The 17,290-nt window shown below is 38.6% G+C and overlaps 1 protein-coding gene and 1 long non-coding RNA gene across 3 annotated transcripts; one reads left to right on the top strand and one right to left on the bottom strand.

The window, feature by feature from the left end:
- The first annotated feature begins 896 nt into the window (after window positions 1–896).
- On the top strand, window positions 897–17,248 carry mcoln2 (mucolipin TRP cation channel 2). Of its 2 annotated transcripts, XM_078258879.1 has the most exons (14): window positions 897–1,075; window positions 1,640–1,793; window positions 2,472–2,645; window positions 3,310–3,466; window positions 4,535–4,613; window positions 4,721–4,817; window positions 5,077–5,176; window positions 5,743–5,855; window positions 6,023–6,172; window positions 7,601–7,702; window positions 7,817–7,939; window positions 11,305–11,511; window positions 11,827–11,960; window positions 16,795–17,248. In XM_078258879.1, exons 1-14 carry the CDS (start codon window positions 1,032–1,034, stop codon window positions 16,829–16,831), a joined length of 1,671 nt encoding a protein of 556 aa, XP_078115005.1. In that variant the 5' UTR covers window positions 897–1,031; the 3' UTR covers window positions 16,832–17,248. The 2 variants fall into 2 exon arrangements, with proteins under 2 accessions (XP_078115005.1, XP_078115007.1); XM_078258881.1 differs by lacking the exons at window positions 897–1,075; window positions 1,640–1,793 and having other exon boundaries at window positions 2,481–2,645; window positions 3,315–3,466.
- On the bottom strand, window positions 4,363–16,798 carry LOC144523367 (uncharacterized). The gene is made up of 3 exons (XR_013502493.1): window positions 16,730–16,798; window positions 5,727–5,875; window positions 4,363–5,196 (listed from the first exon to the last, which is right to left on the bottom strand). It is a non-coding gene; the product is annotated as an uncharacterized LOC144523367 (long non-coding RNA).
- Window positions 17,249–17,290: the final 42 nt, after the last annotated feature.

Here is a 17,290-nt window from a genome sequence, read left to right as displayed (position 1 = left end):
AGTCGCCAGTTGACATAATTTTCTGAACATAGCCTTACTGAGAAATACAGAGAGTTGTGGAGCTTATAGTCTTAATTAGCTTTGTAGCAACTCATTTGGCAATGGCTAGAATGTAACGGACGTTCATTAATATCAAAAAGTTAAGCAGTAAGCACTGACGCTTTAATGGTCAAGGTCACTGTGAATTCACAAAGCGAGTTTCTGGCCATAACTCAAGAATTCCTACACTAATTATGACATTTCACACAAATGTCTAATAGGATGCAATGATGAAGTGATGACACCTGAATGCCATATGTCAAGTCACAGGCCGCATTTCTATTTAAAAGATGAAGCTGTTGAGTATCCACACTTCCATGTTGCCCCAAACAGATGTTAGTCAAAACCCTATCTGAGGAGTGTTTTTTGTTTATATATGATTGGATTGTGTCTGTGATGTTACTTAACATTGTGGACAGGGCTGTAGCCACCATTGAGGTCATATCCTTGGTATTTTTCTGGAGTTTTAGCACCCATGGGGGAGTTTATATGTCATAATTAAAAACATATGGTGGATATTACAGGCTGATATCAGTATTTTTTTAGACCAGACCCTTTATACATGACTAGTTTTTTGGCCAACAAAATAAAAGCTTTTCCCCATCAGAATTGAATTCTTAAAATAAATGAAACTTAAAAAAAAGAAAGAAAAGAAATTCAGAACTTTTCTTTGAAAAGTTAGTGTAATTTTTATGTAATCACGACAATAATTGAAGAACAGTACAGATAAAGCATCTTCATATTTTTTTTTAATTTTATTTAGTTTCTTACCGTTGGAACCATTTCGATCCACTCGGTGACCCCTGGTGGCTCACGGGCCCTAGATTGGAAACCTTTGCGCCGCCTGAAACTCATTTCCTGATTGGCTGACTGGAAGGTGCGTAGTGTCACAGAAAACCCAGCTGAAGAAGAGACTTTTCTCTGCTGTGAGTGTGTGTCTGTTTGGCAACTACGTACTCTATTAAGTGCTGTGTCCACGTGGATAATCAATAATGGAATTATTGGTTCGATATCTGGACCGGAGCAATTCAATTAGGTACGTTACTTTTATTTTTAATGACGGGTTCAAAACTTCCTTAGGGGGGGCATGTGTTAGACAAGTATTAAATAGTATAAAATGGATGTTTCTGAAATCTAATTTGTAGGTTAAACGAAAACAGCTGATTTAGTTGCCAAAATGAACATAAAGCCTGTTTACATGTTGCCTGGTTTCTGTCAGTAAGAATGACAGGACCAGACACATTGAACACTGAAAATAACTGTAAAATTAGTAAGGTTCATTTTCCACAACTGTAAAAGTTGTACTCAGGGGCGCTTGTGGGCGACACACTGTTGGGAAAATATTGAAAGTGCACTCCCTGAGTTAACCTTGGACTCAAACCCAGGCAGCACCATGAAAGCATGCAGTGTACTCAGTACATGCAGTCCTTCCTGTGAGAGATGACTATTGCTCAAGTAAATTATCATGAAATATCTGCTTTCACTTCTGTTTTTTCTTTCATCCATAGTGCTGTATCCTGGCCTCATCATACTTTTTTTTGCACGATATTACATTGTGTTATAACTTTTCTCTTTACTTTTATAACTTTACTTTTTTCAGCTCTGTCTCAACCCAAGACATTATCAAAGAGGATAACCTGAGAGATGACCTGCAGTATTACTTCATGAGCCCGTGTGAAAAGTACCGGGCCCGAAGACAATTACCCTGGAAACTTGTTGTGCAGATTCTGAAAATCGTCATGATCACCACACAAGTATGTACAGTTGGGATTGATGTTAATGTAGATTAGGAAAGAAGATCCACCCAGAAACATGCTCCCTGGAGCTGGAAATGTAATCTGCCCAAGGCATGTAGACTACTGCAGTAAAAAAGTATTGATGACTTCTGTGGAGTGGACAGATTTTGACACACAGGGTCCTACATAATCTGAGTTTGTTGTTTTCATCAACGGAAGATGATGAAAGGAGTGAACCCCTCCCATACATCTGAACCTTGCTCCCCCTCCCGCTGCTATAAAGCTAGAATTGGTACTTATTTGGTCTGACGTTGCACTGGAAAATGATTTTGTTGTTTCAGTAGTGGACAAAAGTAAACAAAAAACAAAACAGACAATCAATCAATCAATATTTTACTTCTTTAAAAGTTACTAGCTAGGAGATAAATTGTTTTATGCGATCTTTAAAATGCTGAGAAGACAAAGTCCAAATCTGTGTTGTAAGTGAAGAAATTGGAAATTACAAAATGAAATGGACAACATGCTGCAATCTCTAATGATTTAAGTAAAAAAAATCATTTTCACGGAAAAAATGTTACTCAGTTGGCTTTGAAAATATTCCAAAAAGTGTAAATGCTAAACAGGATTAAATGTAGTTAGTTTCCTTCACGAAGTATCTACATGAAACATAAATGTTCCCCGTTGTTTCCTCCGTAGCTCATCCTGTTCGGCCTCAACAACCAGCTGGTGGTGTCCTATAAGGAGGAGAACACGATGGCCCTCAAAAACCTTTTCCTGAAGGACTACGGTGGGGTGGATGAGGACGACTACAGTGTTGCTGTCTACACCCAACAAAGTGTTTACGACAGTCTGTTTTATGTCCTGGATCAGGCAAGTTGGACCCCCTCACCTTACTCACCCACACACCCTGCTATAGCACTTACCACTGCTTTGAAAAAAAGAAAGGAAAGTCATGTTTGTAATGTAGCGTTCATGTCATGTGGGAGAGATGGGGAAAGATTTGCATGTTGACAACTTCTGTGTATTAACAGACACTTTGCACATTACATTTGTGTTTAATTACCTTCAGCAACTCTTGCTGATGTGAGGCAAGTGTGTCAAATAAATAATTATCCATCCTATCATGGTCATAGTAACACGGATAAGCCTGTATCCTCGAGGAATCGAGCCCCATTGACACCATAGACTGTATAAATAAGACCTGCACGCAGACAGTCAGGTGAACACTGTTATGATAATGTAGACGGGTATTAGAATAACCACATTTATCATCTTCCATGTAAACGCATAACCCGAGTAACACTCAAAACTGTGACACTAATGTTCATGGAAGAGTAGTCATTATGATATAAACTCTTAGCATTTAGCTTACATTTTAATCCTGTGAAACAGGGTTGCTAAGGGAACTGCTATATTTTATTCAGTTGACCAGGCTTTGTGTTTTTGTTTAATACGGCAGTTTGCAGCTTCTCTCCAACATTATGTAAATCACCCCAGGACAGTTTGTTTTAACTGAGGCTTCTGATATTTATAGTACAGCCAGTTGGGCCGGCTCTCTGTGGGTTCCATTGGTTACGGTGAGGAAAAAGACGGCAAGCTGCTGTCTCTCGTCATCTGTAAACAGTACTACAAGAGAGGCAGCATGGAGCCCTCAGATGAGGTCAATGATATAGACGCCCAGCTGGAGACAGGTAAGAGGAAACTTTATTGTTGTTCTGTTGTCAATATTTTTATTTGCTTTAGAATACCCCTGTAATTTAGAGTATGTTGCACACGTTTTATGTCACAGTACATGATGAATTGCAAACTTGATCACCTGTATTCAGTGGTGGAAGAAGTACCTTTTTACTTAAGTAAAAGTAGCAAAACCTGGGGTGTAGTAATACTCTCTTACAAGTAAAAGTCGACATGCATTCAAAATTTTACTCAAGTGAAAGTACAAATGTATTAGCACAATTTATCACAATTTACTTAAAGTACGCAAAATGGCTCATTTCAGAATAATGTAGCCTATATACTGTATCATTGAATCATACGTATTGATACATTGATGTGTTCATTACTTTAATGTTGCAGCTGACGAAGGTGGTGCCTATTTTAACTACTTTATATAACGTTACTGCTGCATAATTTGTGGGATGAATAAACATTTATCTTTCTCTATAATCTGTTAGTTGATGTATATTTTGTATTAATAATCTACATCTGCAAAGTAACTAAAGGTGTCAAATAAATGTGTTGGAGTAAATGGTACAATATTTGTGTCTGAAATTTAGTGGAATACAAGTACAACGTAACAGAAAATGGAAATACTTAAGTAAAGTACCTCAAAATTGTACTTAGGACAGTACTTAAGTAAATGTACTTAGTTACTCTCCACCACTGTCTGTAGGTGTTTTAAAGGAATATACATTTTCCGATTGCATGTATAAAAAAAAAAAGTGAATTCAAGACACACAATGCATGCAAGAATTCAGATTCATTTTACATTTGTTATATTTGTGTTTTTCATGGTATTGATGCTTATTTAATTACCAGTGAAGTTTACCTCTTTAAAATGTGCTGTAAAAATTTCAGTCAGGGTTGCTTTCTTTTTTGTGCTAGTAAATTGTCATTTTTTTCTTTTTTACTTTCAAATATCAGTACAGTAGGAACTGAATTACTAAATAATCAATATTATGAGAAACAACGTACCTTTGGGGCAAAATAAGATCTCAGTGACGGTGTTCATTTTCTCACTCATTTATCTCCTCTTATAGTTTGCATGTCGCATGATCCAAAGACTGCAGACCAATGGAAAACCCAGAATTCATCATTTTTTGATCTGGACTTTTACAGGTATACACATGCTACTATACTAGTACAGTGTACTGTATGTGGCTGCAGCTAATGCACATCATTTACTTTTCTCTGATCTACATTAAAATCTTTCATTTTGCTTTCAGGCTGGTTGACATCAAAATAACCTTCCAGCTGAAGGGAATTAACCTACAGACGGTGCGTTCACGGGAGTTACCTGATTGCTACTTGTTCAACGTTACGGTATGGTTCAGCCATATTCTCTATATAGTGTAGTCATTATGAAATGAAGTGTACATAAGCAGGTAAAATCCAGGTGAACAATTTGATACTTTCCATTATTGAGAGGTGTAGTGCGGACAACTTCCATAAACCAATCTTACAAGTGTTTGATCATATAAACCACAGATAAGAGAGAAACTGTACAAATTGTTGAACTGTATTGCCCACACAGCATTCCATGATAATACAACTACTTCTTTTCTTCGGCCTTGTCCCCTAGATAACATTTGACAACCAGTGTCACAGTGGAAAGGTGAAAATATTCTTGGACATAGACACTCAGAGCTGTGCATGTCGAGACTGGAAGATATCTGGGACAGGTAAGGTGTAGTTGTCTAACCTAATGGAGAAAACAAATTAAAACAAGTATAAACATACATAAAAGGCAAAAACAGGACAGATTATGGGATTATAAGAGCTGTTTGTACAATTTGGCTATTCTAGAGTGCAGACAGAAGTTAGCACACATATGCATATTTGTTATATTTACATATGCATATTATTGGAATAAAGTTTAAAGGAAAAACCCTCATGAGGAAATGAAGTAGAATAAGTAATCTAATATATGCATGTTATGTCATTAATATTGAAAACTTTCACACTGGTATGTGGTAGGTCACCTGTAAATATGTGATTATCTATCATTATTTTTTAAGCAGTGCACGTTCACCAAATCCCACATGTTCTGTATTTTTCTGAAAACCTATAAACAAAACTATTTGACCCTGAAAAATACAAATGCCTTTTACTGTTGACTGTTTGAGGCATTTTCCTGTAAACTGGTAGTAGTTATCCGTAATGAGTGTGAGGGAGTTATGTAAAAGATAACCCCCCCCCCACGCACACACACACACACACACACACACACACTTTGTCTCTGTTTCAGCTCAGAAGAACACACACTATCTTCTGGTGTTTGACGGCTTCGTCATTCTTGTTTGCCTCACGTCAGCTGTGCTGTGCACCCGCTCCATCGTGCTGGCTGTCAGGTTACTCCAGGTCAGCTGTTCAGCCTCCCACTGTACAGTATATCAATACAATACAATATCACATGTGGGAATACAATATCTAAAATGCCATCTATATCACATGTACACATTAACTCATCAATTTGATACTGTGATGTAGATCTATGAGAGACTGAACTTGCATTTGTGTATTTTAAGAGATTCTCCAGATTCTTCCACGAGAACTACAACCGTAAAGTGTGTGAGGATGACCAGAAGGAGTTCCTGAACGGCTGGTATGTGCTGGTCATCGTCAGCGACCTCTTGGCCATAATTGGATCCATACTAAAGATGGAAATACAAGCAAAGGTAAACTGAATCATGTACTTCTGTCTTAGAGAGAAGGTTACTGTATCGGGCCTAAAACTGACTTGGATTACTACGTCATATCTCAAATAAACCTAAAACAAGATTAGGTAAAATGAAAAGAATGAAACCAAAGGTTTTAAGCAGTAGGCTTCATAGAAATGTGAATGCGTCACCTTTGATTTTATGTCCTGTGATTTATGAAGTAATTAAGAAATACAATTCTGGGGCGCCCGGATAGCTCAGGTGGTAGAGCGGGCGCCCATATATAGAGGTTTACTCCTCGACACAGCGGGCCAGGGTTTGACTCCGACCTGCGGCCCTTTGCTGCATGTGATTTCCCCCTCTCTCTCCCCCTTTCATGTCTTCATCTGTCCTCTCAAAAGTAAAGGCCAAAAATGCCCAAAAAATTATCTTAAATACAATTCTGGGAGTGTCTTAGTGTCTGGTGGACTTTGGAGTTAAAGGTTTTAATGTTGACACTGTAAAGTGTTTAACCCAAGCTTGACAGAGGTAGAAACAAAACTTTTCCCTTATATACACTCCCCCCTAACTGAGGCTTTTGTTTAATAATAATAATAATTATAATAACAAAAACAACTGGATGACTCTTTGAACGAAATTTCTTTTTATAAAAGCATCTGTAGGAGCCAAAGTTAACTAAAAAAAATTTAACAAAAATGTTAACATTTTTATTTTATTACAGTGTGCTGTTAATGCACACTGTATTGAACAAAAGGTGTTGAATATTACATTACACGTTAGGTCTTTATTTTGACAAATCTAGCTTACTCTGTTTCTGTTTTTTGAGCTGCTGCGCATGTGTTCTGTTTTGATAGAAGAAATCAGAGCCATTGTTTGGTGTGTAGTTGCAGCGCAAGGTTTTTTTCACCGTTGCACAACATTAATTAATTTTGCCACTACAGTATCTGATTGGAGTGGTACTATATAAGGATGCAAGGTACTGAAATCTGGTAGCAGAGGGGAACAATGCAAATTGACTAAATGTATCTACAGTAGAAAGAAGTTTCGATTTAGACTTACAAAACTTGAATACAATGTTCTCAGTAAGGTATTCGTGTTATGAGATAAAAGCTAAATTGTCACATTATGTCATCCATGAGTTAACAGTTGATAGGACGTTCCTCTGTTGCAGTTCCACATTGTACTTTAAGCCCTAATAAAAATAATTCATGCAGCTCGTGTCACAGTTTACCACAAATGACCTGCTTGTTACAGTAAAATCATTGATACCGTTATGTAGCTTTAAGTTAACTTAAAGTGTAACTCCTGACCCTGTTTCAACCTAGTCAGTGCACCAGAGGCTGGGGTTTAAAACTAAATATTAGCTAATCCTTCAGGGCTTTACTGAGGCCTGATTTCCAACAGTTTTCTCAGTGCTCTTTGTAATTGTGTTTTCCTCTCCTGTAGAGTCTGACCAGTTATGATGTATGCAGTATCTTCCTGGGAACGTCCACATTATTGGTGTGGGTCGGCGTGATCAGGTACCTGGGATACTTCCAGAAATACAATGTGAGTCTGTGAACCTTATTCCACCCCTCTCTACCCTAATCAAATGTCTTTCCACATTCTCTCATGATTCGTTTACCAATTACTTTTATGTCTCCATGCTTCCTTTGTGTCTAGGTGTTGATTTTAACCATGCAAGCAGCCTTCCCCAAGGTCCTGCGTTTCTGCTGCTGTGCCGGCATGATCTACCTTGGCTACACCTTCTGCGGGTGGATCGTACTGGGGCCATACCACGAGAAGGTAACTCTCTTAACTGGTGTGGTGAGAGCAGAGGATGTGGAAGCCTCAGGGTCAGAGATTAGAGAAGTGAAGTTATGGTGGGGCAGTTCAGTCATTCAAACAGTCTGAATGCCTGCACTGAATATTATTCTCAGGGTTATGGAAATTAGGGGAACTGTTAAGGCTCTTTTTCGTGACTTCGCCCTTCCTGAAAGAACTGCTGAGGCCACAAGAAAAAGGTTGCATTAGGAGTTCCCAAAACATTTAGGTGTGTGCACATAAATTGGCTGAAACAGCATTCTGTGATTGAACACAAGCTAAAGTACCATGAATGCTCACTGGAGTCAATTTGGTCATTCGCTCAATTCACTTACTGAATACTGTGTACAAAATCTGTTCTAAATGATTCAAAATGTAAACATGCATCACAGTTAATGAATACAGGTGTGCTGTACCATGTTTACCCTTTTTAAAGGTGCCCTGTCACACACAACCGTTTTTACTTGTATTTTTTGAAATATGTTAGGTCCATATGTGTTTATGTGGTGAATGTGAAAATGAACTGTTACCTCCTCTGTCAGCTCTAGCCACTGAAAAGAAATAAGCGGAGAAATCAGGCCAATTACAAAAGCTGGTCAGTCTGACGTGGTGTTGCCTGAGCTCATTACTATTCATGAGCTCGCCCAGTTGTGCTGGGTAAAGGATGCTAATAGCCAGGCTCTCATTGGCTAGCTGTTAGCCAATCAGAGTCAAGCAGCTTAGCTCGTTGAATATTAATGAGAACTGGCACAAATCGAGCTGAGTCTTCCTGCAGGATTTCTATACCACGCTAGAATGGCTTGAAACAAGGTAGCCAAGGCATTTTTTCCACAAAAAATGTTAGTTCATGGTAGAACTTCAGACATTACCACAAAGTAATGAAATATGTGCAGCAGGGCACCTTTTAAAAAGTAATAATACAGGTGATTATAGATGTCATCCTTAAAGGTTTTATCAAAAGCTTAAAGTGGGAGAAACATATCAGACTTCCTCCCACGGTTATTTAGCTTTTGAATTGCTGTGTCAACATTATTTTCTGCAAATTGAAAAAACTGAAAAAATGTCTTCCCCATTACAACCACTAGATGTCAGTATGGGTCTTCTCCTTGAAACCTCAAGCGTCAATTAGAGCAGATTTCTGTCCCTACGACCACATTTTGAACATCTTAAACTGGGAGTTATTTCCACATTCATGCGCCCATGCGTGCACACACACACGCACACACACACACCCTAGTCTCTGATAGAAACAACCACATTTTACGTATTTTTGTGGGATTGATTTCCCCTTTTATCAGACAGAGGACAGCGTAGAGGTGTAAGGGAATAAAAGGGGAGAGAAAATGGGATGACATGCAACAAAAGTCCTCTGCAGGACTCAAACCGGGGGTGTCATGATCAGCATTTTAAACTCCTAAGTTACCATAAAACAATCCGATCAACTGCCCCAAATGGAGAAAGTTTACCACACTTTTGAAGTTCACACAACATAGCAAAACCTGCACGTTACAATAGATTAGAAAGTGAGAAACAGAAAATAACGGTAAATGTAACGGTATTGTTTTTCTATGCTCTGAAAACACAAAGTCAACAGTTATTTTTACTGCAATCAGGGGACATTTGGAAAGGGGAGACCCACAGCTTCAACTCAGACGGTCACCTTAACTGGGAGGTCCTTGGACAGCAAGTCCCATCAGGGATTATAATAAGCGGTCCTCGCCCGTTAGGATAAATTATTTACGGAAGTCCAAGCAGCAGTGGGCGTCTAAACAAGGCAGTGCTCGTACTGTAGGAGAGACAGCTGTGAGATAGACTGAGATCACCGCCCCGGGGCGAACTGACGTCCCACTGACCAAATGTAATAATATATAGATAATATTAAATGAAGAGGAGTAACTACTGTAAATAAGTTGTGGACTGATTTGAAGTGTGTCAGTTTACTTAAGGATCACATACTCTTGGTTAATTAATAGACTATAGTTTAAGAATCATATCCAATAAAATAAAAAAAAATCAAATTTTCTTTTACTGCTTTTAATTATTATAAAGAACAGATTGTATTCGTAAATGGTGCACAGTTAAAATTAGTTGTTAAATGCACTTATGCTTCCATGTCCAACCCTACAAGAAAAGTTTATGTTATGTATAACATTACTGTCACATTAATTTCAGTTTCAGTGAAAGTGATGACCTGCGATGCTGCTATGCCTGCAGTTGACGTAAAACAGGTTTTTAGTTCCCTGTTTGTCCATCGTTTCAGTCAACTGAGACTTGGTCACGATATTTCCATTGCGGTGGCTGGAGGAGTCCCCTGTAGTGTGCTATCAACCCCTCCAAGATCCTCTGTGTATTTACTGAAGGAATAAACAGAGGATGTTCGAGGACTTGCCATCCCACACGTCTTCAAGTGCTGTAATCCATATCGTCGCAGTGGGATGTTGTTTTTAGATGTTATCACATTCTGGGGGAAATTGGCTTCTTTCATAATGTTAGTGTCTGGCTTTCAGGCTCTCCCTTTTTAGCCATCTGTCTTTTTGTTTGTCTTTCTTTTATCATTCCACCTATGTAACTATCAACCATCATGCTTCTGTCGGTCTTCAGCACCTCCTCCTCCTTCTTTGTAAGCCTATCTCTGTAAGGAGATTTTTTTTTTTGTTGTAAAATTATGTCAAATCTAAAGTCAAAAGATGCTTGTTGGAAAATGTACATACAGGCACAGTGTGTTTTTAAACTGGCTGTACATTTTGTTTACTTGAACACACTTCTTCTCGTACTTGGCTTGTTACTAGATCGGAAATGATTATTCGATTAATCAGTGAGTCGATAAGCAACTATTTGAATAATTCCATACCATACTTCCAGCTTCTCACTTGTGAGGACTGTTTTGTCTTATAAATATATTTAGCTCTTAAAGTGTTTTGTTTTTTTAGGTTTCAGAGTGTTAAGTGGATGAAACAAACTAATTTGATAACCTCACCTCAGGCATTTGAAACTAATGATGGGAATTAATTGATCATGAAACTAATTGTTGGAGACCTACTTGTGACCGCTTTAAAATGCAGCTACGTCTTACGACCCCTCGTCAAAGGTTGTAAATGTCACCCAGTGCTCAACCAGTGTGGGTTTTATTTTTGTGTGAAAACTTTATAGATGCCTGAAGATGTAAAAACATCCAGTAATTCACAAGCAAAAATCAGATATTAGAAAAATTGTTTGCGTAGCAGAAATATATATTTTCTGCTTTGCTATTCTGTTCATTATCTCAAAACTCCTCCGTTTGATCTTGCTAGCCGTTTATAGCATTTGCAACTTTCATCCAATCTTCCGTCCCCTCTTAATGTCTCTAGTTTGAGGGCCTGAGTCGTGTGGCGGAGTGCCTCTTCTCCTTGTTGAACGGAGACGACATGTTTACCACCTTCGCCCAGCTGAAGGACAAAAACACTTTGGTGTGGCTCTTCAGCCGGGCCTACCTCTACTCCTTCATCTCCCTGTTCATCTACATGGTGCTGTCGCTCTTCATCGCCCTCATCACCGACTCCTATGAGACCATCAAGGTACTTCTGCTCTGGTTTGGTTTTAGTGAAGTGAAAGCTGTGGCACAAATTTAACTTTTAATCTTTTTTACGCCATGAAAGGAAGTTTAGTAACTGGAAATCCATGGCAAACATTTCTCATTACTCCACTCACAACAATTAGCTGATTCGATTAGTTGCAAGACAAAAGATTTCTGCTAAAATGTTAAAATCTTTTTAGTTGTTTGTTCCATGTAGATCGGTCTTCATAATCCAGTGTGGAGTTAGTTTCTAAAGTCTAGTATGAAAAAAGTGTTGTTTCAATTGCTTGCATTTCTTTGCGTTTTTCACCAACAGAGGTTTCAAAAGGACGGATTCCCACTGACGGACCTTCAGAAGTTCCTCAGAGAGCAGAACGATTTTCCTGTTCTAGAGGAGAGCAGTCAGACAGACGCTTACGTCAGATACTCTGTGTTGTGCTGCTGCCAACGGTATGAGCATGTTTACAGTCATGTTATGATGCTTTAATCATATTTGTAATCCCACCCTGCTGCACACACATTCACACCTGGAAGCTGCACTGTACAAACATGACTTCTCATCACTGAAACAAGAGCGAAATTGGGCCCTATTTTAACGATCTAAGCGCACGGCATGAAGCGCCTGGCACAGGTGCGTTTTAAATGCAGAGCGTGTCCAAATCCACTTTTGCTAGTTTGACGGTGGAAAAAAGGGTCCGTGCGCTGGGCGCATGGTTCAAAAGGGTTGTACTTAGTGTCTTCAAACTTAGACCAGGTTTTTGATGGTCAGTGGCGCGATCACTTCCAGATAGGGCCCTATATACTGTACTGTAGATGATTATGTTTTAAAGCACCCATATTATGCTCATTTTCAGGTTCATAATTGTATTTTAAGGTGGTACCAGAATAGGTTTACATGGTTTAATTTTCAAAAAACACCATATTTTTGTTGTACTGCACAGCTCTCTCTCACTGCTGCAGATCCTCTTTTCAGCTGGTCTCTGTTTTAGCTACAGAGTGAGACCTCTTTTCTTCTTCTGTACTATCTTTGATTGCACTTCACATGCTCAGTAGCTCAGATGTAGATCATGTCAGCTAGCTAGCTCCATAGACAGTAAAAGAAAGGCTGTTTCGACAACTTCGGTCAGTTACAAGGCAGGATTAGCTGGGAGACTTCTAAATGAGGGCGCACATGTAAGTAGTTCTTTCGTAGATTATGGTGAACTTGTGTGTGTGTGTTGTAGCAGTGCTTTGCTATTGAGAACGAGGTAGCATGCTAGCATTAATGTTAGCATGCTAACACTACGAGCTAATGGTTGCGGTTAGCCAGCTCGTTTCGGCTTGCGACGTCACAAGCCGTGCCGATTTTGCTCACCCGGAGACTGAAGGCAGGACACATTCAGAAACTGTATCTCACTCAAAACAGCATGGATGGATTTTTTTCAAAGTTTGTATGTGTGTGGTAGCACCAGCGACACAAAAGAACACCCCAAATCCCAGAAAGTGTTTTTGTCATAATATGGGCACTTTAAACGCCTTGCTCAAGGACAGTGTGTAAGCTAGTAACGCATCTGTTTTTCCTCTACTGTATATTTTCTGTCACTTTACATTATGATGGTTGTTGTAGATTAGAACTTTTCTTTCTGTGATTGGTTTTACAGCCATGGGAAAATGTCTCCCCATTGATAGATAGAATAATAGAAAATGATAGAAATTTCTCTGATGTACCTCAACCAAGGGGTTTGGTAAGATTTTTCTGAAAGATGATTTTTTTTTATTTTCTTTTATATACAATCCTTTTTTTGTGTTTTTGCAAATAAACAGCATGGGCGGTACAGTGTAACATGTCTGCTACTTAATTTGAGTTGGAAATTTTTTTTAAATTTTCATTTTCAACTTTAGTTCTTTTCTTATTTAGTTCTTTTCTTTTATGCTGCTGCCAGAAATTTAAAATACATCTGTCCTTTTCATTATTGGATTTTGCTGGGTAAGATGTAAGTCTGTGACTTATGATTATTTTCATTATCGATTAACCTGCTGATTATTTTCTCGATTTAATTGATTGTTTTGTCTATAAAGTATTAGAAAAATAGTGAAAAATGTCTCTCGCAGTTTCCCAGAATCCAAGGTCACGTCCAAAACCCAAACCTTTTTTTTTTTTTTAAAAGATTATTTTTATGGGCATTTTCGGTCCTTATTTTTGACAGGACAGATGAAGACATGAAAGGGGAGAGAGAGGGGGAACGACATGCAGCAAAGGGCCGCAGGCCGGAGCCGAACCCAGGCCCGCTGCGTCGAGGAGCAAACCCCTACCAAAACCCAAACCTATTCAGTTGACAATGATATAAAACAGAGAAAGGCAGCACATCCTCATAATTTGAGAAGCTGGAAGCATCAAATGTATGTCATTCGTCCTTGAAAATTGACGATTGCTGCAAAATTTTCTGTCAATGGATCATTCGACTATTATATCGTTGCAGCTCTTGAAAGTGCTTCAAGCTGGTTTTAAGAACCAAATGTATCCCTACCTAAGTAAATCACTTAAACCAAATGTGGAAACATTACACATACGGTACAATTTCAGAGTAGAAAAACTCAGTTTGCTTTGCTTATACCTTTTTGCTACAGCATCGTATTTGTCTATACATCCCTGTTTTCTGCTCATTCCTTTTCTATGAGCCGATCTCTGTCATCAGCAGGCAGCAGACTGGAGTTTCCTCCACGCTGTGGTTTGGCTCTGTCTTACGTGGTCTGAGAGCAATGAAATTAGTGGTGGGAGCTATGCAGACACACCCAGTGATGGGCTGATTACAGAGAAACTGAGGCTGTGCACTGGGAAGAACCCCCCTCACCCCCATCTCCCCCCATTGCTCCCTCCTTGCTGTTTTGCCTTCCAAATAAACAGGCCACAGTCGATACTCAGTTAAGACGCAGGCAACTGAGCCATACAAGTTTTGTTAATGCATGATGGTTAGTTGGGAAGAGTTATTTGATTTGAGCTTGATGTGTTGTGCAAGTTTAACTGTAGTTACCTTTAAGTGTGTGTCTGTGTGTGGTAGATTACTTCACACTGTATCCTCTTATTTCTTTATCACTTATCTTACTTTTGTAATCGGAGAACATTTTGTCTGAATATTAAGTTGCATTTGTCACGTAATAATTTCACCATGTCCATTTTGAAGCTGTGTTGCAGAATTTATGCACAACTTGCTTGCGTGCTTGTTGAAGAGTTGGTGCCTCCTCTTTTACTCTGTTTCTACCAAGAAAGCTCAACCAAAAGTAGCACGTCACCAGACTGCGGTGTCTTACTTTGGCTTTTGGTTCTGCATTCGTAAAATGTTTTATAACTTTTTAAAATATTATTTATTTTTCCCGTTTTGAAACAGGAAAAGGCTTAACTGCAAACAGACACCATTCTTCTACTTAAAAAAAGCATAGACCATTTTATGACCAAGGGCAAAAAGATGTCACTTGTATAGCATTGTGCAGTGTTTGCCATCAAACTATTATTTTCTGCAAGCCAGAGCCTCAAATATTTGTAAAAAAAAAAATAATAATTCTGAGTGATGTAACCAGTAGAAAAGAACTGAATATGTTAAAGATGGAAACATTTTCCTTCTTTTTCTTACAGTATGTAAGTATCAGTTTTTCCTCTCAGGGCTCTTCCATCGTTATTTTACCAGACATTAACACTCTGACTCTGCTGTCCTTCCTGTATTCTCCACAGCTGTTTTTTATCACTGAGCCATCCGGTTTTCCTGCTCTGGATTGTCTTGAGTGTTTAAGGAAGTGTAGTCTCATTTACAGAGTCATTATGTAATAATGTGTTATAGTGCAATGTAATCCACGACTGACAATTGAATATGCATCCTCTCTGTGGAGATTAGCGTAAAATTGCCAGTGGCCTTTTCAGAGTTGGCTGACCTGCTGTCATTAGGATTACTTTTGTCAGTAACACAGATTCTGTAATTGCAGTCATTTGCAGCATCTGAACTGACAAATTTTATTTTATGACCGTCTTTGTCTCTTTCTGCTTCCAAAAATTAGATCAGCGTTCTCAGCTAACATGTTAGTGTCTTACTGGATGAAATTTCATCTGTATGTAATTAGCCTGCCTACTGTTTTTTTACTGCAGTAAGTTATCTTGTTTGGAAAGCAAGTTGAGGAGCAAGAGTCATCCTTTTAAAACTTGTTATTTGGAACCAGTATATCTAGTTTGTCAGTTAAAATCATTTATTGTGGCTCAAGAGTTGTATGAATGAAATTGAATGTTGAATGGACAGGTATGGAAAAGGTTGTAACTCTATATAACTAACCGGAGTCCCACAATGACAAAAATATCTACCTGATAAATGTCAGCATGTGTTTTTACACAGTTTAATATAGCAGCGGCCAAAGAGTGGATACTATTGAGATACTATTATGGAGATTTCACAAAGGGACTGCTAAGCTGTACATAGAGGCAATTTATAAATACAGTAGTACAGAGTCAGTTTTGCTTTCCAAGAGAATGTTTGGGCACAACTTCCTTACTCTCTTTGAAATACATTCACATCCTCAAATGGCTGCAGCACTTTGTGGAATAGAGAGTCTGAGACTCGGTTTGCAAACTCAGCAGTAAAATGCGCTGCTGCTTATGGCAGATCATAAAGATTAAGGAAAACATGTCTAATAATTTACAGATTTAATGAACCAGGCACATATTTAGCCGTTTCTCTTGAGAGCAAACAGCCAAACACAAGAAACTGTTCAGCATGCATGGGAAAAGGCTGTCATTTTCAATGTGCTTGTTTTGGTGGATTTATTCTGAGAATGGGTAAAAAAAACCTCTTCCCACATCCCTTCATTGTCTCTCTGTGTGTCAGGGCCAACCTGAAAGTCCAGAGAATAATGATGTATTTTTGGGCTGGTTTGAATCATAGGAATCGACTATGATGATCTGTGTAGGAGATTATCTCAACAACAAAGTAGCAAGAGTTAGGAGAAACCTCACCGGTCTGAACAAGTAGCTATACACACATATACATACTATCAATATATCAATGTCAAAGATGTGAAAACTTATGACAAAAACTGTGAGATGTTCGCTAATACATCAATTAAGCACCCTTATTAATGCCCTAAAGTACCAGGGTTCAAAATTAGCACCATAGAATTTAAACATTCACTAGCCATTTGGCTGGTGGACGAAAAAGTTAATTTTGAACCCTGTAAAGTACCTGTAGAAAGCATGTACGTACTTTATATGGTGGTGTTGATGACGCATTGGGTGTCTCATACTTCTTTTTGGATCATGTTGTTGCAGAGTTCCTGAAAGTGACGCTGTCATCCTGATCAGCTGACAGCTGTCCCACCTCCAGAGGACACGGATAAGGGAGGAGGACGATGCTGGGAACAAGACTTTACACGTCTGATACAGACTTGAAGATCAAGCTATCCCCTGAAAAATCCCGAAAAGTATAGTTACTGATTCTGTGAGGTGTAATATGAATCGCCAAACAAGTTCTCTCTCTTGAACATGAAACTGGAGCTTGACCTAAGGAGCTGTAACTTGAAACAAAAGGTTTCATAACTGTATCTATTGGAGTTCTGGATGCTGTTGAGAAGTTTACTTGGCCTGTTTAAGGTCTGTACATGCATTTAGTTGCCAAAGAACTGCATTTAGTGTTTCCAGTGTATTTACACTGGTGCTATGCAACATTATGCAGTGCTAGTTGTAATTTATTTAAGTGTTGTAGTAAAGATTGCAGTAAATCTAATCTTTTCATTTATCAATTTTTAGGGTGTTTCCCAGCAAATCA

Source organism: Sander vitreus, chromosome 9, assembly GCF_031162955.1.
Source record: "Sander vitreus isolate 19-12246 chromosome 9, sanVit1, whole genome shotgun sequence".
NCBI classification, from domain to species: Eukaryota; Metazoa; Chordata; class Actinopteri; order Perciformes; family Percidae; genus Sander; species Sander vitreus.
Note: the sequence above shows the minus strand (reverse complement) of the source record. Positions and strands in the feature narration are given on the sequence as shown.